The sequence below is a fragment of the Macaca thibetana genome, chromosome 1 (assembly GCF_024542745.1).
Source record: "Macaca thibetana thibetana isolate TM-01 chromosome 1, ASM2454274v1, whole genome shotgun sequence".
In the NCBI taxonomy this organism is placed as follows: Eukaryota; Metazoa; Chordata; class Mammalia; order Primates; family Cercopithecidae; genus Macaca; species Macaca thibetana.
The window spans coordinates 1,530,634-1,553,485 of NC_065578.1; the positions used below are offsets into that span (position 1 = coordinate 1,530,634).

The 22,852-nt window shown below is 60.6% G+C and overlaps 1 protein-coding gene across 2 annotated transcripts in view; it reads right to left on the bottom strand.

The window, feature by feature from the left end:
• Positions 1–22,852, bottom strand: part of MORN1 (MORN repeat containing 1) — a 70,808-nt gene that overhangs the window by 6,512 nt on the left and 41,444 nt on the right. The window contains exons 11-12 of one of the 2 annotated variants that reach the window (XM_050786145.1): positions 7,450–7,583; positions 7,203–7,282 (exon numbers count right to left, since the gene is read on the bottom strand). In XM_050786145.1, coding sequence (XP_050642102.1) covers positions 7,203–7,282; positions 7,450–7,583 — 214 coding nt within the window. Of the gene's footprint in view, positions 1–7,202; positions 7,283–7,449; positions 7,584–14,821; positions 15,765–22,852 lie in introns of those variants that run through there. The other variant, XM_050786147.1, reaches the window with a different exon arrangement.

Genomic DNA, 22,852 nt, shown 5'->3' on the forward strand with positions numbered 1-22,852 from the left:
ATCCCCTGGGCGCCTTCCCTGGGGATGGAGGGGCTGGGCTGAGTGGGACCTCCTGGCCGCGGGGTCAGCAGGTGGCAAGGCCCAGAGAGGAGGCAGAGCCCTAGGGGAGGGTGAGCGGGTGAGCAGGTGAGCCGAGGAGACCAGAGTTGCCACCGCATCATGCGGGCCCCTTTGGGTCTGTTGAGAGTCTATTCCAGATCGTGTTCTCCAAGGCCCCACTGGGCTGGGCCCCGTGCAGGTGCAGTGTGGAGGAGGCACTGGCAAGAATGCTCAGAGATGGCACCAGCAGTGAGCAGGCCAGACTCAGGCCAAGGGGCAGGCTGGGCTGCTGGGCTGTGTCCGTGTGTTTATGGCGGAGACCAGCGTGCCCAGGAGAGGACTGGGGGGAGCTGCGGGTGAGGTGGGACCCCTGGCTTGTGCCCGTGGGAATTTTCTATTTGTCCATCTTGGGGCCGGGGTGGGGGTGGTTGCTGGGCTTCTCTGTGCTTCCTCCATCCGCACCCCTCGGCCGGGCAAGCTGGTGGCACGGGCCTCCCCACCTGGGCTGCGAATCACAGGCTGCTTTGCTGGCCAGGCCTGCACCTAACTGGCCACAGGGTGCTGGCCCAGACTCACGCTCAGAGAAAGGACACGTTGCCACCCCAAGTCCTGTCCCTATTCAGACCCAGCCAACCCCGCCAGGCCCGGTGCGTGGTCAGGCTCTTGCCTCACATGTCTCTGGGCACCAGTGGTGGCTGCTGGCTCCAAGGCCATTCTCCTGGCTCCTGTCACCTCTTCGTGGCAGATGAGGGAGGAACGGGTCGGTGTCCTGCATCCTCTGGGCCTGGGACAGGTGAGGAGCCCAGGTGCCTGTCCCCACCGATGGCCTTTCAAAGGGGATGAAGGCCTGTGTGGGACGCTCCACGGTCACTGGCGATGGTGCCAGGAAGGGGCTCTGTGGGCTGTGGAGCTTCCACAATCTTTTCAAGTAAAAAAAAATTAATTGACTCCATCTGTGTTGGCCTAATGACTGATTAAATGACTAATCACAGAAGTCTTAATTAAGCCCATTTTTCTTGGAGCCGAGGAGGGAGGAGGGGCTTGGATGCCGACAGCCACCAGTGAGCAATGACACACAAGGTCTCCGTGCACGCCCGTGTCTGTGGTCGGGCGGATGGACCCCGTCCCGGGCCGATGGGGCTCGGGTGGCCGCATTTTCCTATCATGAAGCATGGAATTAGGATTTCTGGGGCCAGCACCACCCCCACCATTCCTGTGGAATTCTCCTGTGTGGCTGGGCAAAATCACGGCCACGTTGATCAAACCGAGTCCCTCTTCTGCAGCTGACATAATTTCACATCTTTTAGGAACTGACAGGGCTTTGTCCTTTTGTGGAATTCCGTAACACGCCTGGAATGTCTCTGCAGGAATGCAGCCAGAGGCCCTCTCAGAAACGCGTCCCCTCCCAGGGCAGCAGGCGGTGGGCACGTGCGGGGCCCTCATGTCTGGTCTGCGTCTACCGCCCACTACAGGGAGGGCCATCCCATCCACGCTGTCTCCCCTCCCACAAGCTGGGGTTCGGCCCCAGGTGGACATGGGGCACGTGGTGAGGCAGCGAGTTAGGAGCCAGGTTCAGCGGATGGCGCAGGAGCCCCTCGTGCAGCCTCTCCCGGTCAGCACCTCGGGACCCCTCTCCCGGTCAGCACCTCGGGACCTCTCCCGGTCAGCACCTCTCCCTGTCAGCCTGCCAGAACAGCATGAGTCAGGGCAGCCGTGGCCCTCCAGGCCTGGACTCTGCCCCACGTGGCCGCAGGGGTGGGTGGGGCTCCTCCCCAGGGCTCCCTGACATCCTTGGACGTGCTGGGGCAGTTGAGGGTGCCCTGGCAGGCAGGTGCAGGGCCTCGGCCTCTGGCTATGTCTGCAGGGCCCTTGCAGCAGGACCCTCCTTTCTGGCCACCCTGCACAAAGGGTGACCAGGCCCTGGAGGGCTTCAGAGGGTCAGAGCATGCCTGCGGGGGTCCTGGTGGCCCTGGCTGGGCTCTGGGAGGGCAGACATGGCTTCTGTGCCCACAAAAACCAGGCTTCCCTTGGGGCACAGCTTGTGAAGGAACGTTGGCCCCTCTTTCCTCTGCCTATTTTAGGGAGCAAAGAAGGCTTTGCAGGATCCTGCCTGAGAGTCATAACAAACGCACATGCTTCTCCCGCGTGGGCCGTGCTTCTTATGTAAATTGAAACCCGCTGCTGCGCCTCATCCGCTGCTGCGCCTCATCCGCTGCTGCGCCTCTCCCGCTCCCGCTGCTGCGCCTCTCCCGCTGCTGCGCCTCTCCCGCTCCCGCTGCTGCGCCTCTCCCGCTCCCGCTGCTGCGCCTCTCCGGCTGCTGCGCCTCTCCCGCTCCCGCTGCTGCGCCTCTCCCGCTGCTGCGCCTCTCCCGCTGCTGCGCCTCTCTGGCTGCTGCGCCTCTTCCACGCACGCCTCTCCCAAAATTACAGGCTGGTGTGTCACTCTTCATCTTTGTCCTTTTTTTTCAGTCATTTCTATTGTTTGGAGCCTCCTGGATGACGGTGACAGGCTCTGATGTGGGCTTTGAGGGGCCACCCGGTGGGGAGTGCACCAGGCGCCCCGGTGCTCACCAGGTGCCCAGAGGGGCTGCCTGTCCTGAGGGCACTGGCGTCACCCAGTGGATGTTGAGGGGAGCTCCTGTTGTGCAGCTGCACGAAGGGGACACAGATGTGGCTGTTTTGAGGGACAGACGGCTCCCCCAGAGCCCCAGTCTCAGCACACCCTGGTGAGCACAGCCCGACCACCCTGACCATGGCTCACAGACTCCAGCGCCCGAGGGAATGCTGCCTGCCCTTGGTCCACACTCAGATTCTTCCAGTGGGATGGGGGACCCTGGCCCAGACTCACTGCTTCTCCCATTCACCGGCCCCATGCGGGCCGCTAGGACCTGGGCTTCTATGATGGGGGAATAGGTGGCGCTGTCGGGGGCACAGCAGGCCTCCGGCACAGGCCCAGGTTGGGGGCCAGGAGGGCGCGACCTGGTGTCCGGACATGGAAGGGGTCACACTCCCGTCTCAGTCTCCTGTTGTCCACACTGCAGAATCCCGTCTGTGGCTCCAGATTTGGAACAGCCGGGAGGCCCCTTTGTTAGCTCCTGCCGGGATTCTGGGAGGGGGTGAAAACCTCCATGAGGGAGTGAGGCTTTGGGGCTTTGTGGGGAGACGAGGGGAGGAGCCGAAGCCAGGACCCCGGGGTCTCAGAGGGGCCCCCAGGTTGCGCCTTGTGTGCCTCGAGGGGCCAAGCTCTATTGGGGGCTGGGCTGGGTTCCGTGACCTCCATGGGGTGCAGCCCACCAGGCTGCCTATGAGGGTGCCTCCAAGTCTTCACCCAACTGACCTCTGGCCAACCCCTACGGGTCCCCCAAGGGACTTGCTCTGGAACTGGAGAGCGGGACTATAAAGAAACGGAACCCAGGAATCTGGCATTGTTGGGGTCCTTAGGAAGGATAAAAAGGTGGCCACATGTTGAGTGGGGTAGGGGGGTGACTGGGGGTGGCCAGAACGTTCCAGGCAGGAAGTGCAGTGAGCGTCGGTCTCCGGCCTGGAGATGCTCCTGGTGCGTAATTATGCTGGCCGGTGGGCGCGCTGAGCAGGACCTGGGCTGGCCCCACATCCTCTGTGCCCAGCAGTGGGGATGCCAGCTGGGACCCAGCAGCCAGGTCAGCCCCGGGCCCAGCTCCCGAAGCAGCCTCCCCATTACGGAAAGGGGGTCCCCGGCGATGGCAACTGGGGACAGCTGGTGAGTGCAGGGAGTGGCCTCGGCCCTGGAGACGCTGGAACAATACAGGACCGTGCCAGGGTAGGGGCCACGGCTGGTGCAAAACAAAGTTGTCAGTCACAGGGCCACACTGGGGGGGACCCGAGGGAGGTCTCGGACCTGAGGGGTCTCCTGGGACTCCAGGGTGCTAGCGGCAGGATCCCTGCTCAAGGTTCTGCTGCTGAGGCTGGAGCCCAAGGATGCGCTGAGAGCCGGCCGCAGCCCCTGCCCTTCTCCACCCCATTCACAAGCGTGTCAGTCAGAAGCGGCAGACCCAAAGGTGCCAGGAGCTTCCACTCCTCCAGCCCCGCCCCGCCCTGCCCGGCCCTGCCTGCTGACAGTGAGCCCTCCCCTGTGCCTGGCACGGGCTGGGGACCCTGCCTGGAACCACTCGGCCACGACACAGTGAGGGTTCCTTAAATGCAAACCGGACGCAGCCGACTGAGTGTTCGAGGGCTTTGGATTTGCCAGAGCCAGGTTGGCTGCTGGAAAGAATGGCTTTCTCAGAATTCTGACAAGTGGGCTCTTTGGGCCCAGAGACAGGTCTGGACGCTGGTTCAGGAAGCTGGGACCCACACCAGAGGGACAGGCGCTTCTTCCTCACCGCACAGCAGGCAGAAGGCACGGGGGCAACAGCGGGGGGCCTCAGGCAGGGTCCCCCACCCTTTCCTAAGAGGGGGCCGTCGCACAAACACCCAGATGGGTTGTGGGGGGCTTCCGCAGGGACAGAGCTGGGCAGGCCCTGGAAGAGGTCGTGAGGTCGACGCCCTGGTCAGCCACAGTTGAAGGCCTCTGGGTGGGGGGGCAGCAGGTTCGAGGGTAGTAAGGGATCACGTGGCTGCAATGACCCGCTGGCGGGGGCAGGGAAGCCAGGCTTCGGCGAGGACGGGAGGCACAGGCCCAGGTGTGTCTCTAAGCCGCTGCCGCCCCAGGATCCATGGCGGAGAGGCCGGCAAATGTGCGGCCCTTCACCTGCATGCTGGGTACTCACTCCAGGAGCCGGCAGAGCTCACGGCGAGTTCGCGATCGGTAAGACTCCCCAGGGTTTCCGTACCCAGAAGACGTAAGCCCAGCTGCACGGAGAGCCGGGGCTCCCTGCAGGGAGCAGGCCTCGTTTTGGGACGCCTGCCCCAACACAATGGGAGGGCCCTAGCCGTGTGGCCGTGGAGCCGGCAGGAGGCAGGGGAATCGGCTGCTGGTCACAAATGTGTGTCCCGAAGAGACGACATCATTTTAACACTGAACACTCCAACTCAGCGGCCACGTCGTCCTGGGATTGTAACAATCCTAGTCCAAAGATACGGCACCTGAGGGCAGTGCGAGCGCTTCGTGGGCGCAGCCCAGGCTGGGAGGAGACGCCGACCCCTCCGTTCTCTCAGGTGGAAAAGAGCGAAAGCCTGTTTGCTGAAATAAGACGTTTCAACATCACACTCGGCGCTGAGGCTGCCACGGTCATGGAACGAAGTGGAGATGCTGCCCTGGGCGTGTGGGTCGGTGCGTGTCTGTGGGAGTGACTCTCAGAGCGTCTCAGCTTTTGGCTCTCGCAGATGCTCCCACGGCCGAGTTGCTGGGCAAACGGGGCCCCTGCGCCTGCAGGAGCTTGGCTATTTTTTAGTCTCTGCTTCTCAAGTTATCGTACAAAGCGAGTTTCATATTTAATTCACAAACCATGACTCAGAGCTAGACAGAGGGCGGCGCCACCCCCATGGGTGAGTGGCATCAAAGGCCTGCCAGTGCCAGCGCCTTGGCAGCCCCCGAGCGTCCCCCACGAGGGGCCTCACTGCAGGGGGCTGCAGCAGACCCTCCTCCCACCTCGCCAGACCCCTTCCCTGGAGCTCCACCACTGGGCCTGTGCTCGCTGCCTTGGCTACTTCCATACCCGCCCCCCCTCCCCGTGGAAGCAGGAGGCGGCCCCGGCACATTCACACTCACACTCACACTCACACTCACACTCACACTCACACCCACTTCTGTTTGCTGGATGGGCAGAGGCACGGGAGGTCTCAAGGGCCCGATACCCCGTGTTGGTCCCAGGCGGACGCTGGGGATACCTGGAGCCCTCCTCTGCCCCTGAAGCCCTTCTGTGGCCACTGCAGGGGTCTGGTTCTCCACCCACCTGCCTTGCCCAAGGCCCCCGGTGCCAACCCTGTCCCAGGAGGACCCATGTCTCTCAAGAGCAGGTGATTTTTCCTGCAGGGTCTGTGCACCACGTCACCAGAATGTTTTGCCCCAATCAGGAATCCCAAACGTCACAGCTTCCACCCAAGAAAACAAGAGCAGGTGCCTGGGCTGGGCGCAGTGGCTCACGCCTGTAATCCCAGCACTTTGGGAGGCCAAGGCGGGCGGATCATGAGGTCAGGAGATTGAGACCATCCTGGCTAACACGGTGAAACTCTGTCTCTACTAAAATTACAAAAAAAAAAAAATTATCCGAGTGTGGTTGCAGGAGCCTGTAGTTCCCGCTACTTGAGAGGCTGAGGCAGGAGAATGGCGTGAACCGGGAGGCAGAGCTTGCAGTGAGCCGAGATCACGCCACTGTACTCCAGCCTGGGCAGGTAACAGAGCAAGACTCCATCTCAAAAGAAAAAAAAAAAAAAGAGCGAGTGCCTGGCAGGCGGGTGGGAGCGGGACGGGTGCTGCTCACTCTGTGAGCAACCCAGCAGCTCCTCCACAGCCTGCGGGGCCAGGTGAGGGTTGGTGGGACAAGCCACTGTGTCCTCGGGCTCAGGCCAGGAGGGATGGGTCCCCAGGGCACCTCAGCGGGGGCCTCCCTAGCCCAGCCCAGCCTAGCCCAGCCCAGTGCACAGCTGCCTCCAGTTTGTAGACAGAGTCCTGACCTGAGGTGGAAGCTGTCGCTGGGCCCCGAGCCCCAGTTTCCTCCCAGTAGAACCAGCCGGTTATGGCCCTGCATGTGCTGTGCCCGTAGCACTGCCAGGCCCAGGATGGTGAGATGTGACGACCACAAACCCCCACGGTGTCCCCACTTGCACGTGCCACGATGTGCACCTGGTCCCGCTTCTGTCCTCCAGCTCACAGAGTCCCCTTAGACCACTGCCCTGAACCCTGGCCACCAGCCGCCTTCCTCTGGGAGTCCCCGGGCTCCTCCTGCCTCTCTGCCTCCACGTGCCCACAGTCTGGTCTACCCGACGGTCTGGGGGTTGTAGTGATCAAAGCAGATGGACCGGCTCCAGCTCCGCCCACTTCGTACCAGCCCAGGCAAGTCACAGGGCAGCTGTCAGCCCTTCGAGACCCTGGTTGGGGGCTCCCTGAAGCGAGGCCCGTGGAGGCTCACTGCCTTCTCAGACCAGGTCCTTGGCTCCCCTGGGCCTTCCCCGTCCTCCTGGCCCAGCTGATGAGGCCAGAGCTGACCCTCCAAATGCCTGCCAGTGGGGTGGGACACTCCTACCTGCTGCCTCCAGGCGGCTCCTGTGCAGTGGGTGGTGTCCCCCCGGGGTACAAGCCGCCTCTGGATCTGCTGCCTGCCTTCTAGAAGGATTGGGCAGGAGGAGGGGAGAGGGAGAGGCTCAGAAGGGGGGCCCAGGAGCTCTGCTCGAAACCCCCCGGGCACACGTGGCCTGGGTGTTGAGGTGGTGGGTGGGCAGGGACCGTCTGAGTGATGTGGGGTGGCCTCTCCACCCCCCGTGGGCACCCACCTTGTGGAGGCTGTCCAGGAACAGGAAGGGGTGGTACCCGGGCGGGGGCGGCCCCAGTAGGACATCGGTGAACTCGGCACAGCCCTGATCCACTCGCCGACAGGCCCCGGGACAATGGGGCGTGTGTCCCCCGGCTAAGGAGACAGAATGAAGAAAGGCCCTGTGAGGGGCTCGCAGCGGAGACAGAGGGAGCCCCGCATGGCTGTGCTGAAGTGTGGCTCTGGCCAGGGCAGCGGGCACAGACGTCAGCAGCGATGCCGTCTTGGTGGGGGCAGGTCAGGGGGCAGGGACTGTCCCTCCTGGGTGCTCCCTCTGGCCACCGACAGTGGAGGTGGGGGTCCTTCGTATCCACGGCCCCGTGACACCCCCATTCCCTTCTGAGTCCACCCCAGCACCTGGGAGCCCAGTGTTCTGTGGCAGGAAGGCTCTCCCATCTGCAGCCCCCTGCCAGCCGAGGCATCGCTTCCAGGGTAGGGCCGGGCCTCGGACCCTGGCCAGAGAGGCCGGTGCTCAGCAGCATAGCCACGTGCCCTCCTCTGAGTGTAGCATGAGGAGGAAGACGGTTCTGCTCCAGCGATGCGTCGAGATGGGCCTGGCATCGGGCCCCGTTCTCCACCAGCGTGGAGGGGAGAAACCGGGGGCGGCTGCCAGTCCCTCCAAGTGGCAGCAGACCCTAAGTCCTCGGGCATCGGAGGAGGCTGTGGGCGGGGTCGGCCTGTGCATCCCTCAGTGGGACCCCTGCAGACCCTTGCCCATCCTAGCTTTCTTCAGCCCCTCTCCCAGGATCCCAGGGTGTGAGGTATGGGGGCTTCCCTTTGGCTCCGCCCATGAACAGATGGAGCTACAGCCCCCAGGGCCTACCCTGCTGTGTCTTTTACAAGGACGCTCGGTGGCTGAGCCTGAAGGAGATAACTTCAGTGCAGCCCCTCCACACACACATACACATCAGAACCCACTCTCCCACCGGCAGCTGGGGCTCTCCTGACGTCCCTGGCCCGAGGGCCCTCCCCTTGCACACACCACTGGTAGGAGGTGCTAGCAGGAGGCCATGGGATGTGGTGAGGGCTGAAGGTCGGCTCCAGAGTTGGCTGGATGGGGGAGTTCTGAGAGGGAGGCAGGGGCTGGTGTGGTGGCTTTAGGGCCACAAACAAGTGTCCCCACCAGGCAGTGACACCATCAAAAAACAGAAGAGAGCCAGCTCCAGGGTGGATAGAAGGGTGGAGCCAGGACAGTGCCCAGGAGGGAAGGAGGAGTCAGGGGCTGCTGAGGGGTGCACAGGAGGCCAGGTCTGTTTGGGCTCAGTTTCATTTGTGGCCGGATCCCAGGAGGCAGAACCCTCATGTGGGGCCCTGGCGCAGCCGCCTCCGTGGGGCTCTGAGTGAGTGGAGGGCGCTGGATAGGACCTTGGGGATGGAGGCATTAACACCCCTTTCCCGGAGCCCAACTTCTGTAGGGATCGACAGAGACGCTGAGGAGAGCCAGCCTCAGAAGTGTCTCCAAATTACAGGTGGGAGAATTATCTCTCTCGGAGGTGTCTTAATTTAATCATTATGGTGCATTATAGAGAGAAAGTCTACCCTCTGCAAGGACACTCTTTAACCAACATCCTTCTCCCAGCAGCTTTTGCTGGCCCGGCACTATTTACGTCCGGGGCGATGGCTGGGAGCTGCACTGCTGATGGCATAATTTCCATTTCTTAACGCACCGATGGTTTCCACGTGGACTGCACTGGAGCTAACTTGGACTGCGTCTTTTATCGACACCCCCTGGGTAATAAAGACGCCAGCTCTGTATCCTGATCATGCGGACGCCCTCCCCCTCGGCAAGGTGACTGCTCCAGAGCGGGCCCGGATCCTGAGCCCCGAGGATGCGTGGTTCACACGATGGCGGGGGCTTTAGACCTCCACCTGCCACGTGCCATTTCCGGGGGCAAGGTGGGAGATTGGAAAATGTATTTGTAGAAGCCCAGCAGGCATTCCTGGTGTGTAAATAAACATCCATCCACCTGGAGCCTGGAGGGTGTCTGCATCGCTGAGGCTGGGGGTTCCGGCCAAGCTGTTGGAAGAGCCTCCTTTGCCTGGTGATCACAAGGGCTAGTGGCAGGCGCCTTCAGGCAGGTTCTCACAACATCCCCGCTCTCCTCAGAGTAAAGGCTCTGTCGTGACTGCCCCTGGCTGATAAGCAGCCAAGGCTCAGCCGGGTAAAGGGAGGCCTCCCTGCGCAGCACAAACAGAAACTAACGGCTTTCAGTTCAGCAGGAAGAAGACAGAGGACACCAGGGCCTGTAAAGCCGGGTTCCTTGAGCCCATGTGGGTTTGACACGGGGGGTTCCCTGGAGGTGCAGGCAGACCCCTATGTGTGGTCCCTGTCCGAGAGTGAAGAGGAGGCCCTCTGGGTTGGCCAAGACGCTTTTGTTGCAAGCAAGAGAAACGAGAAATAGTGAAAAGCGGAAGGGGGGTGTTGTCCACAGCCTTGAGCTCGGAGGAGCCTTCTAGATCCCAGCACATCTGGATCCAGGAGCCCACACTGTGTCTATTTCTTCTGGATGTCACCTCTCCCTCCCTCAGGCTCTGACCGCCACATGGCACAGGCCCTCGGAGGGCCTTCTGCTGCCACGCTGGGGGGCTGCCTGGCCATGAGAGACAGAGGTCCACCTCTGCCATGCACTCCCCGAGTCGGGGCTGCAGGCTGACCGCAGTGGCCCCCGGGGCCTGGCTGTGACTGCCTTCCCCGAGGTTGGCACCACACCCCCCAGGTGCTCAAGCTGAAAGTTTGGGGTCAGCCTCCAGTTGCCCCTGCCCCATATCCTATGCACCCACAATTACTGCAGCTGCAGCAACAAGGCTGACATCAAGGCTGCCTTCAAAACGTATCTGTGCCTGGACCCCCAAGGCTGCCCACTGCCCTGCCACACCCCCGCCAGGCCCCAGTGTCTCCCACCAAGTCACTGGCACTGCCCTCAGCTGAAGCCCAACTCCTGGGTCCCCCTCGCCCTTCAGTCCATTGTTTACACGGGACCCTCACACGGAAGCCAGGTCAGTCCCTCCCCTGCCAAGGGCCCGGAGCTCAGCCCGGCCTGGCCCCTGCCTGATGCTGGGCCAGAAATGCTACACAAGCTTGCACATCCCCTAAAGAAAACGAGGGCACAGGAAGGCCCAGCCAAAGTGTCCTGTGGGGCTGCTCTCTGTGGAGCAAGGTTTGGAATCCACTTGGCTGCTCCTGTTCAGGGCACCCTCTGTGCAGAAGCGGGCACCCCCGCCGCACGACTTCTCTGCATTTGCTGAAGAGGCAGATTTTCCAAGGCTGCGCCTGGGCTCTGCTGCTGACATCAGGGTGGCCCTGGCCTGAGCCCCTACTTGTCCCCCAGTGTCATCGGCTACAGATGGCCACTGTACCCACAGGCCCTGTTTCCTCCTGCCCCTGGGCCCCAGGGGACCTCGGAGGCTGCTGTCCCTGGGGCAGGCTGGCCTCTCTTCTGTTCAGACCCCTTTGGGCGGTCACCTTGCTTGCCATGGACACAAGCACCACGTTCAGCCAGATGACCCCTCACCTGCCTCCTCAGGGGCCACACACCCAGCCCTGGCAGCCAGCAGTCCCCTCATGCTGTGTACTGCGCATCCCACACCCTGCAGACACCAGAGCAGAGCTGAGTCCCTCCTCCAGCTCAGCCTCCCCTTGGTGAGGGGCCTGCCCTCCCGCTGGTCACTGACTCCTCCCCTCACTCCATGACACCCCTCCGCCCACACAAGTCTCCCCAAACTTCTCAGATCCTCCTTGGGGGCACCTCCATGGCTGCAGTCCTGGGGTTTGGGCCATCATCTGTGGCTCGAAGGACTGCAGTGGTTCCCTAGGCCTCCAGCACCCCTGGTCCTGTCACCCACTGTTTGTCTCCAGCACATGAAGGACTCAAGGCAGCAGGTGGACCTTGTCACTCACCAGCTCCACATGGCCAGAGGCTTTTCCTGTAATGTGAGCACAGGCCATGATGTGAGCCACCACACAGGCCACGATGAGGGCCGCCACACAGGCCACCGTACAGGCCACGATGAGGGCCGCCACGCAGGCCACCGCACAGGCCACGATGAGGGCCGCCACGCAGGCCACCACACAGGCCACGATGAGGGCCGCCACGCAGGCCACTGCACAGGCCACGATGAGGGCCGCCACGCAGGCCACTGCACAGGCCACGATGAGGGCCGCCACGCAGGCCACCACACAGGCCATGATGTTGGGCTGCCACACAGGACGCCATACAGGCTGCCACACAGGCTGCCATACGAGCCACCGCATGATGCGGGTTGCCACATAGGCCATGGCAAGGGTGGCCACACAGGCTGCCACACAGGTCATGACGTGGGGCCACACAAGCTACCATACAAAGACCACGACCTGTGGCCACCACACAGGCCACCACATAGGCCATGGTGAGGGCTGCCACAGAAGCCAAAACATGGGCCCCATAGTGTAGACCATGATACCAGCCACGAGGCCATGACGCGGGCTGTCCTCCAGTCCTCTCTCTCTTCCTTGCCCATCTCCACCCAGCCCCTCTGGCCCTGGCATTGCTGCTTGTCTGGTGCAGGCTGGCCTCACCCTTCCGTCCTGGTCCCCACACTGCCTTGGTCTGGTGGCCCCTCCCGACAGAGCCTCTCCTAGCCCTGCTGTGTCCTGCCTGTTGCCTGCTGCCCAGCTTCCCCTTTGTGGATCTGTCCCAGCAGAGCCCACTTCCCTGTCTTGTCCCCAGCACTCCCCAACTGGTCCTGGGCATGCTGCTGACTGTGCGATGGCCAGGTGCCCGGCTGAGCCAACTTGCTAGTCACAGTGTAGCTGCCCCCCAACATCACCCCCTTCCTGGGCATCGTCCTGCTTGTGCCCCCGTCTGCAAATTTGCTCCCATTAGGCCAAACCACTGAAAAGAAAAGGCTAAAAGGGGCTGGGCGCAGTGGCTCACGCCTGTAATCCCAGCATTTTGGAGGTCAAAGTGGGCAGATCAGGAGGTCAGGAGACTGAGACCATCCTGGCCAACACAGTGAAACCCCATCTCTACTAAAAATACAAAAATTAGCTGGGTGTGGTGGTGCATGCATGTAGTTCCAGCTACTCAGGAGGCTGAGGCACGAGAATCACTTGAACCCAGGAGGCAGAGGTTGCAGTGAGCTGAGATCGCACCACTGCACTCCAGCCTGGCCACAGGGTGAGACTCCCTCTTAAAAAAAAAAAAAAGAAAAAAAGAAATAAAGAAAAGAATAAAAGTCTGATGGCGAGTGCCCCCCAAAGGCATTAAACTCGAAAAGCTGAGGTGCAGAGCCGCCTTCAGACAGCACAGTGCCCACTGTCAGTGGAGACCCTCTCTTCCCCGTCTGAGTGGCGCCCGCCAGCCTGAGTGGGCCTCACGCCAAGGCTCAGGGAGACAAATTCTGTGACAGACGCATCAGCTCATCAAACTCTGGGCTCCACGGGCCCCAGAGGAACCACTCACGGCGGAGAGTGAGGGTCCCTGGCAGTGTCTGGGGCACTCCCTGACCCAAGGCCATGCTCATCACCTCCTGGCCAGGCCAACCCACTGAGGCGGGGCTCCCAGCAGGCGTGCCCATGCCCAGCTCTCAGGAGTGACTTCCAAAGCCTTTATGCCAGTTTTAATTACATCAATTACGGCTTTATAAGCAAGATAAAGGTCACCGTACGACTTCGAGGGGGCCTCAGGAACCGAGAGGCTGAGAGCCAGCGCGGGACGGGATCGGGCAGCTCGACCGCTCTGGAGGGGATGCCAATTCATTATCTTTTTACGGCGGACTCAATTAGACTCCCTAGTCACCTGTGTAGGGCACCAGGCAGCAGGCAGGGACACTGCCGGAATCAACAAGGCTGCTCGGGCCAGGCCAGCCCCAAGAGCGGCCGCAGCAGGCCCAGGACCTGGCCGGGGGAGGGAAGGCCGAAGCAGAAACGTTGATTTCATGTAAGTGGATTCAAAAAATAAAACGTTATTGGCCCTAAGGGGATGAGAACAGTCTCATTCGGAGGTGACCAGACACAGGGCATTAGTCTTTAGGAGTCGGTCAGTCAGCCGAGAAGTGTGGCTCATTAGAGATGCAGGGCAGGGCCTGGAGAAGTCAGCGGGAATACGCGGGGGGACACGAGTCACACGGGGGCCTGTCAGACTCCCCTGCTGTCCCCAGCCCCAGGCTTCGTCCTCTCCCCCCTCACCCTCCTCACCTCCCACACCTCAGATATGGCTCCACTGACCCGAGCCACCCAAGAGCCACGGGGAGGTGTAGGCTGGGCCACCACCGTGCCTGGCCTCCCTCAGCAGAGCCAGCGTGGGCCCTGGCACTGTCACCGAGAAGGAACCCATGCTGGTCTTTCCTTTGCCTTTTTAAATATTTTTATTTTATCATAGAGAAGGCCTCCCTATGCGGCCCAGGCTGGCCTTGAACTCCTGAGTTCAACCAATCCTCCCGCCTCAGCCTCCCGAAGTGCTGGGATCACAGGTGTGGCTCCGCGCCAGCTCCGCGCCTTTCCTGAGGCATAGAAAATGTGCTTGACCCTAAGCCTCCGTCTCCAGTAGCCTCCAACCTTCCTGAATGTTCAGAAAATAAAGGATGCTCCGGAGCTCCCGGGGCCTGATCGGTCGCGGCTGCTCCTGCGCGTTTCGCCAGCACGATGCTGTTTCTCCACTGCTGCCTTCAGACCTGCTTCTGGGACGTGCGGGCGCGTCTGCTGGCAAAGCTGCCAAGACAGGACTGCTCTGGGCTCTCTCCATGCCTGCCCATTCCTCGCCTCCAGGAGCCCCCCACAGAGCTGTCTGTGCAGCTGGCAGAGCCGGCTGGGCCCTGGACACAACGCTGCGGGGCACCAGCCCTGCTGGGGTCAGGCAGGTGCCGTTCCGGCCAGGTGGGAACGGGATCAGGCCCCTCATCTTGCTCCTGATCCTCTGGGGGTGCTGTGCTGAGCAGAAGTGGCCCCCTGAGGACTGAGACTCGGGCCTGGGGGCCTGGACAAGGTCCACGGCTCCCGCGGCTGCTGTCCTCAGGGCTCTCCTCATCCCCACTGTGTTCTCAGGAGCTGTTCTGAAGCTCTCCTGGGGAGGACAGGCCAGGAGCCACCCTGCCATGGCTGTCCTGGGCCCTCAGACAGACAGAGGCCTCGTGGAGCCGTGGAAGCAGCTTCACAGGGAAGCAGGAGGAGGCGCAACCGCAGAGGCCAGCTCTCCCAGGGACTGGCTGCCTCCCGAGGCTTCTAAACACCGTGGCGTCCACCTCTGGCTTGGGGTTTGGACTTCTTTTAGCAAAACGGTGTAGAATCCATGGCCCCCTATTCTTCTGGAAGAGAATGGAGGAAACCGTGGTCCCGTGTCTGCTGGGCGGGATTCCCGCAGGCCCCCCCTGCTACCAGCAGGCCCAGCTGTGAGGGTGACTGAGGTGGGGCTGGGGCCAGGGGCAGGGTGGGGTGGGGGTGGGCCAGCTTCCCTAGGACCCCCTTCCCGGCCATCGGCCGCCTTTCCCATCTGGAGCAGGAGAGAAAGGAGTGTGGGAGGGCCTGGTCCAGACCCACCAGAATCAGGCCAGCAGAGAACGTGCGTCCCCGCAGTCACGGCTGAGGAGGACGTTCAGGGGCATTGCCCTCAGGTGGCCTTAGGGGCTCTTCTTGCCAGAGCAGCATCACCTGAGGGCTGGGCGTGGCCGGGCACGAGGGGCCGGTGGGCCTGGGAGGGATCTGCAGGGCAGGTTGAGAGGTGGTTCTGAAGCTGGGCACCTGCTCCCCAGAAGCTCCAGTGAGCACGCTCGACAAGGCGGTGTGGCGAGCTGGCCCCGAGCGTCCCCCACAGGGCCACACTCTCACTGGGGGAGCAGGAAGGCCCAGCGACCAGCAGCATGCTGCGGGGCTGGGAAAGGCCTGGGGGACAGGGTGTGGGGTGCAGGAGCCCTAAGGCCGACGCTGGTGAGGACGCCAGGGGTGGGGACTGCACAGACAGCAGTTCCTCTGGACAGGGATCCCACGTGGGCCGGGCTGTGCAAAGGACACGCTGGTCCCTGCTGGCCTCTCGGGGCAAGCGTGATGACCCTGGCCTGCTCCGGCCTCCGTCCCTGGGGGCCTTGTCCCTGCGCTGCACAGATAGGGCCCAGCCGCCCCAGTGGGAAGGGAAAGGGGGAGCGCTGTGCCAACTTGCGGGCTGTATGAGCCACAACGGCCACCTGCAGAGCCTGGGGCAGCGCTGAAGCTGGCCACGGAGGTCCTGGGGGGCCACCTCCACCTTCCAGCAGCAAATGCCAAGTCCCCAAATGCAGAATTCTGCCAGAGGGAGCATCACCATCTCTCTGTTGGCACCAAATGAGAGGAACGAAGACAGTGTCAGCCGCCGGGAGGGATCTACGTGTCCTCACGCTCTGTACTCATGGGTGGCCACATGCACCCGCACCCTCGCACAGGCACAGGCGGTCCTCAGGCTGCCACACTCAGGGTCTGTGTCTGCCCCTGGCACCTCCAACCCATTCCTTCCACCGGGCCAGGGCCAGGCCTGCACACCCACCACCTGCCACCTGCTGGGGCAGCAGCCACGCACTCCCCCGCTGCTCCCTGTTGGCGGCCGAGCGTGGGCCAGCCTTGTTGGGGGACACAGGACAATTTGGGGCACTTGCCTCGCCTCCGTCCTCCTTGGAGAGCCTCGGGCTCACCCTACGTGGCTCTGAACAACAAGGGCCAGGCTCTGCACCGGGAGACCCTTTGCCCTGCCAGCTGGACCCTCAGGCCGCTCAGAGGGCCAACCCCAGCACCTGCCCCTCGCCAGTGGACACAGGCTGCCAGCAGCATTGCGGCTGACCAGAGATGGAGATGAAGGCACCCTAGCTGGCAACATAGGGGCTCTGTGTCCGAGGGCCTCCTCGAGGAACAGAAACTGTGCCGAGGGCCTAGGGCCAGGCTGCAGTGAGCAGCTCTGACCCCAGGTGCCCAGGTGCCCACGCCAGCCAAGCTCACACCAGCAGCGTCGCTGCTCACAGGCCCCACCAGGGGAGAGCAGGAGCACACACACAGCCGCGTGTATGAGGCCACACACATACACGCACACATGGATGTTTCCTCTTATCTCTATGACACACACCCCGAGCTCACACGCCCCAAGCCCATGGGTTCTATCTTGTCTCCCCTTTTCCATGTCTGCCGGAGATGCAGCCTCCATCTGTGATGAGACCTCAAAGCCACACGGGGAACCTTCCCTGAAAGGCCTGGCCTGGAAGCTTCAAAGATGCCAGGGCCCCGGCAGCCTGGGAAAGGCCCAGGAATGTTCTGAAGTGCTGGGAGGCTGGGGCGGGAGGATCAGCACCCCAAGCCAGCTGCTGGCCCCACGGTCTCGGTGCGGGGGATGGGGCCACACAGGTGCCTTCCCTGCCGTGGCTGCCCGTGCCATGCTCCCGATGGCCTCAGGGTTAGATTCTGACTGCGGGACAGGGGGTGGACTGCGCGGCTGCTGCGGCCTCGAGGCTCCTGCTCGGCCCCCGCCGCCTCCGTCACTCCCTTGCTGCCCTGTGTGCAGAGTGCACTGGTATTTTCCATTTTGGGGTAAATGTTTAATCAAACATTTACAGAAAAGTCACAGGTAGAGTACAAAGAATGTTTTCCCTGCCTGGGCCGTCTGAAAGTCCGTTTTTTTTTTTTTTTTTTGAGACGGAGTCTCGCTCTGTGGCCCAGGTTGGAGTGCAGTGGCGCGATCTCGGCTCACTGCAAGCTCCGCCTCCCGGGTTCACGCTATTCTCCTGCCTCAGCCTCCCAAGTACCTGGGACTACAGGCACCTGCCACCACGCCTGGCTAAGTTTTGTGTTTTCAGTAGAGATGGGGTCTCACCATGTTAGCCAGGATGGTCTCGATCTCCTGACCTCATGATCTGCCCGCCTCGGCCTCCCAAAGTGCTGGGATTACATATGTGAGCCACCGCGCCTGGCCTCGTTGCTGAATTTGTTTCTCACTCCACGTCCTTGAGTGCATTTTACAAACCAGGAAGTTTTTCACCTCACATAACCCAGCACAGTCGTCCTGGGGCAGGGCACGCCTCAGGGTCAGACCCCAGCCCGGGCTTTCCCATGGCCCAGTGATGTCCCTCACAGGAAGGAGATCAGCCTGGGACCACACATTGGAGAGAGCTGTCATTGTGTCTTCAGTCTCCGTCGGTCTGGAACATTCCTGGGCCTTTCCCTGACTGCCATGGTCCTGGCGTCTTTGAAGCTTCCAGGCCAGGCCTTTCAGGGAAGGTTCCCCCGTGTGGCCTTGTCTGAGGTCTCATCACAGAGAGACCTGGGTTACGCATCGTTGGCAGGAAAGGAATGGATGCGACGCTGTGGTCTGCTCAGCCCAGGCTACCGGGTGGGGCAGGATTTTCACTGATCCAGTACCAGTGGAGTCTACCGTGATGGCTCCGTGAGGGTGGTGGGGCGTCTGCATGGGGAGCTGACTCCTCCTCCCTCTGCCCTCCATGGGGGAAATTCCTCCATCCTGCCCCAGCCCGGATCTGCTGCTTCTCCAGGGAACCCCGGTTTTTTTCAGATGCGATCCTGGGTGCTGCATCTGCTCCTGCCTGCTGGGGAGCCGCTGCCCACGGGCCCTGGCAGAGCCAGTGAGTGCACACGCACGCACACCTCCCCCCACACACGCACCTGCGCAGGCATACACACGCACCCGTGCAGGCATACACACGCACCCGCACGCACACACGCACCTGTGTAGGTATACACATGCACCTGCATGCACACATGCACCTGTGCAGGCATGCACACGTGCACATGTGCACCTGCACAGACGCACACACATGCACACACGCACCTGTGCAGACACGCATGCTCACCTGTGCAGGCATACACACAGATGCACACGCATGTGCACACACACACATGTGCAGGCGCACACACACGCACACACACACACATGCACACGTGTACCTGTGCAGACACGCACACATGCACCTGCGCAGGCATACACGCACATGCACCTGCGCAAGCATGCACACACACGTAGGCACGCACACACATGTACATGCGCACCTGCGCAGACACGCACGTGCACGCACACACACTTGCGCAGGCACGCACACGCACGCACACATGCACCTGCGTAGGCACGCACACACATATGCACACGCGCACCTGTGCAGGCACATACACATACGTGCACACACACACAGCCGTGTGTACACAGACATGCACACAAACGCACAGGTTCACTTTCCTCTCTATGATGCAAACCCCCAGTTCACACCCCTGAATGCAAGCCCACGGGTTCCTTCTTGTTCCCCCTTCTTTGTGTCTGTAGGCCCTGCTGCACCCCTCAGCGCAGGGATACCCCATGGACGCTGCCTCCATCACCCCCTCAGGCCCCGTGCTTGGGGGCTTCCCTGCTCCATTGGGCCCAACACCCAGACACAGCTCTGAGACCCCAATGGCTACCTCACTTGGCAGGACTTGATGGCTTTAGGACTGAATTGTTCCAGGCGGGAAGGGGAGGGAAGAACAGGAAGGAACCTGGGAGAAGAGAAAAGGACCTGTGGAGGAGGAGGGAACCTGAAAGCTTAAGCTTTTACCCAAAAGAGCAGCCACCTCCAAAGAGGCTGCTTAACCCCAAGGGAGGGGTGCTCCACCCGCCTGCCAGCCAAAGAGCCCCTCGGCTCCCACACGCCTGCCTGAAGGCAGAGAATTAACCTTGCCCCTCCAACATCCCTGCTTAGTTTTAGACAGACGCACACCCCGAAGTCTGAGTTCATTTCCATTTTCATCCACTGTTCTGGCATTGGAAGCAACATGATATCTTTTTATACTGTATTTTTCTGGGACAGTCCCTCTATATGATGTGATTCCTAGAAAAAGAATTTATAGCACAAACATTCCTTTAAAAATATGGCTCTTTCATGCTACTCTGCCATAATTAACCATAGACAATTAATATTTAAAGCTGTTATCACCCCACGAGGCAATGAAATTTCCTGAAATTCTCTGCTGCACATTCAGACACTTTTACTGGCAAGATTGAATTAGTGGCAGAGGGCACCTTGATTTTTAAAATCATCTTACAATAATGATTGATTCTTCATAGATCCCATCTGATGAATACTCAAAACCATTTGTCCAACACATGAAAAAGAGAAACCACTCAGATCTGTTGAAAATATTCACTGGGAGGGTTTTGTGCATTAAACCAAAAAAAAAAAAAAGAAGAAGAAGAAAAGAAAAGCAACCTGACGTCCTCTCACGCCTGCAGCCTCTCTACGTTCCCAAATCCAATTCCCAGGGGATCGTTTGAGGCACTGGGGCCCAGCCGGCCTGACCGTGTCCACCCGCCATGGGCAGCACCTGCACTCCAACTCAATGGCCCAAATTACGGGGCCCAGGCAGACACCCCACTGACAACAAGGGACACAAAAGGGTTCTGCGCTGCAAGCTGTGGGTGGGAATTACAAAAGGTTAAGAGACTAAATATAAAAATCCTTTGAATATAAAATCAATGTGCTTTGTTACTAAAATCTGGGTGCTGTAATTTAACCAAAATAGGGTTTAGAGTATCTGGCAATAGTCCACGCCTTGGAAATCGTCTTTTCTTCTCAACGAAATGCAAATCCTTATTTGAAAGTTAAAAACAACTAAACAACTGAAACATTTCATATCAACAAAATAATAAAATACTGTGATGTGCAATTATGTATCACTGACATTAGGCCTCCAGAAAGAGAAAGGATTTGCCCTCTTTGTCAACTTATTTCTATGAGTGAAAGGCAGGTTTCTGGAGGGTTTGTTCCCGGCTGCTGTCGGGTCTTCGAGGAAAGATGCCTGGGACCCCGAGTCCACGTCAGTTTGTTGGGGGCGAGTGTGAGCTCCCGGGAAGCCTGTCCCTGGGGTGGGCACAGCTGGGCTGAATTTCCAGCCTCCTCCACAGACAGTGGAGCAAGGCCTGTGCTCCCCACAACATGGGCATGAGGGGCGGGGCTGGAGGTGCTCCTGGGAGACCCCAGTGGCCTTGACCCAGCAGGAGGTGCCTTCCAGGGCCTTCTGTTTCCTTCAGTCCAGAGACCTCAGGGGTGGCACGGGGGTGACATAGGTGTGCTGGGCATCTGTGGCAGGTGTTTATCGGCCCCTGGCTGTCGCCCTGAGCTTCAAAACATGCTGAGACACTGGCAATTGCTTTAAAACGTGAGGTGGCTTGGCTTGGCTTGATTTCAGGTCTGACTCATGTCCGTGCTCTCTCAAAGCCCTCCTTCTCTCCCTCCTTTCCCCAGGGCAGCCCGACCTCTGTGCCCCAAAGGCCAGAGGCTGTGAAGTCTGGAGGTGGCTGAGAACATTCCAGTTTGTGTTTGTGGCAGGTGGAGCAGCGCGGGGAGGCATCCCACTGTTCGGGCCGGCCCAGCTCCCCACGCACGACCCCCCGGGGCAGAGGCCACAGTGAGGCCTGTCGGGTGTCCTGCCAGGCAAAGTCCAGCTGGGACTGGCGGGGGTGCTGCTTGAGCACAGCTGCCCAGGATGGCCGGGTCAGCGCCCGTCTCCCACGCTCCCCACACACTCACCCCTAGCACTGGGCTTTCACTGCAAAAGCGACAGGCGTAGAGTCTGTGGAGATGGAGGGTGAGACTAAAGGCTGTTTCAGGGTCATGGCAGGGCACCCCACCCAATTCCTTACCAGAGAAGCGAGTGAGGGTCCCTGGGCTCCTCCTGCAGGGGTGACTGGAGACTCAGGTCCTTGCCTGCCAGCCCTCTCCAGGACTTTCAAGTCGGTTGGTGCACTTGTGGGGACCCAGCAGGGGTCGTTCGTGACGAGCCATTTGGCAAAGAGCCATTCTCCCCTCCTCCTCTGGTAACAGAGTCTTTGCTGCGCTGCTTGTCTCTGTGTGGCCTCGTCTGGCTGTGTGGCCTGGTGTGGCCGGGCCGTGTAACCAAGTTCTGAGCAATGGCAGTGAGGGTGGCGCCTCCAGGAAGTTTCTTTAGAAGGGGAGGGCCCTAACCCCGCTTTTCTTCACGTTCTGGTCGCTTCGCATTCGTTGTTTTCATCTTTCTGAACTCTCACAATCACAGGGGTCAAATTCACACGCTTATCAAAAGCCTTAAAGGTGCCAGTGAAGACTCCGCCATCTTGTAGGATACGTCTCATTCTGCGGTCCACGTGCAGCAGCATCTTGCTCCTCTGGCCCACGGTCATGATTGCCGTTCCACCACATCTGATGTCCACAGTTAAAACGTGGTGCTTCTGAACCTGGTATGAGGCCACCCACAGGCCTACCAATTGGGCTTCCCCCTGCTTGAGGGACGCCGGAAGGCATGCCCCCTCCAGGAATGAGGCCCCCTCCACCAGGAATTAGAGGTCCACCTCCCCGATGAATGCGTCCATCAACACCCTAGCATACTGTTGATCCATCTCAGTCACTTTTTCCCCTGCAATGTGTCTTATGAAATTGTGTAGAGTGTTTGTGAGCTTTTTGTCCCCTCATTCTGCAATAATAATAGCTAATAATAAATGCATAGAGCAATTAAAAAAAAAAGAAGGGGAGGGCCCTTCTCCTTGCCACTTATGCTTCCCCCTTTCTGCTAGCTGGAATAGGGGCGTAATGGCTAGAGCCTGTGCAGCCATCCAGGACCATGAGGTGGTGCAGAAAGATGACAGTGGCAGAACAGGTAACAGGAACTGGGGTCCCCAGTGGCTGGGGAGGGAGGTCACCTCTCCCTCTTGAGCTCTGATGTGAGAAGTCATCTTGGCTGGACTGAAGTCACCCTAGTGTTGTTTGCTAAAAGCAGCCATGTCTCATCCTAAGCACATGGCCTGCCGGGAGGAAGCCAAAGTGGCAGGGCCATGGGGAAGCCTGTGCCACGCAGCAGGGGGTCAGCAGCGGGGAGCAACCCAAGGGGCCTGGCGAGAGCCATCCTGCTCTCTGGCTGTGGCCGGGCTTTGTTGCAGGTAGGTGTTCCTAGTGTGCGTAGTCTGTGACTGCGGGGAGAGGGCTGCCCAGACCTGGAGCTTCCGCCACGGATGCACGTGTCTCAGCCACTGGCTCAGGGGAGTCCTCGGAAGGGACTTCGGCAGGCAGGTACCCTGGAGATTTTCTGGCCCGAGTTTCCTTCAGGCCTCATGTTGGATTATCTTCTGGCCTGAAGCTCTCTGGCCTGACGTTTCTACCCTGCACATGAGTGGCCGTCCGCGTGGGAGATCCTGCTTGGTGGCTGGAAGGCGTGCCATGGTTGGTGTGGGGTGGGCACGTTTCCACAGGTGCCATCTCTGCAGCCACGGGACAGGGGTCTTACTGGGCATCCTGCATCCCGTGGTCCCCGGCCCTCTCCCAGGTAAGCACAGAGACGGAAACTTGAGGCTGGGACCAGCACAGCTGCACGCGGCCCCAGGACGCACTGCAGGCCAGGCCAGAGGCTTCAACGGGGCCCACCCGTT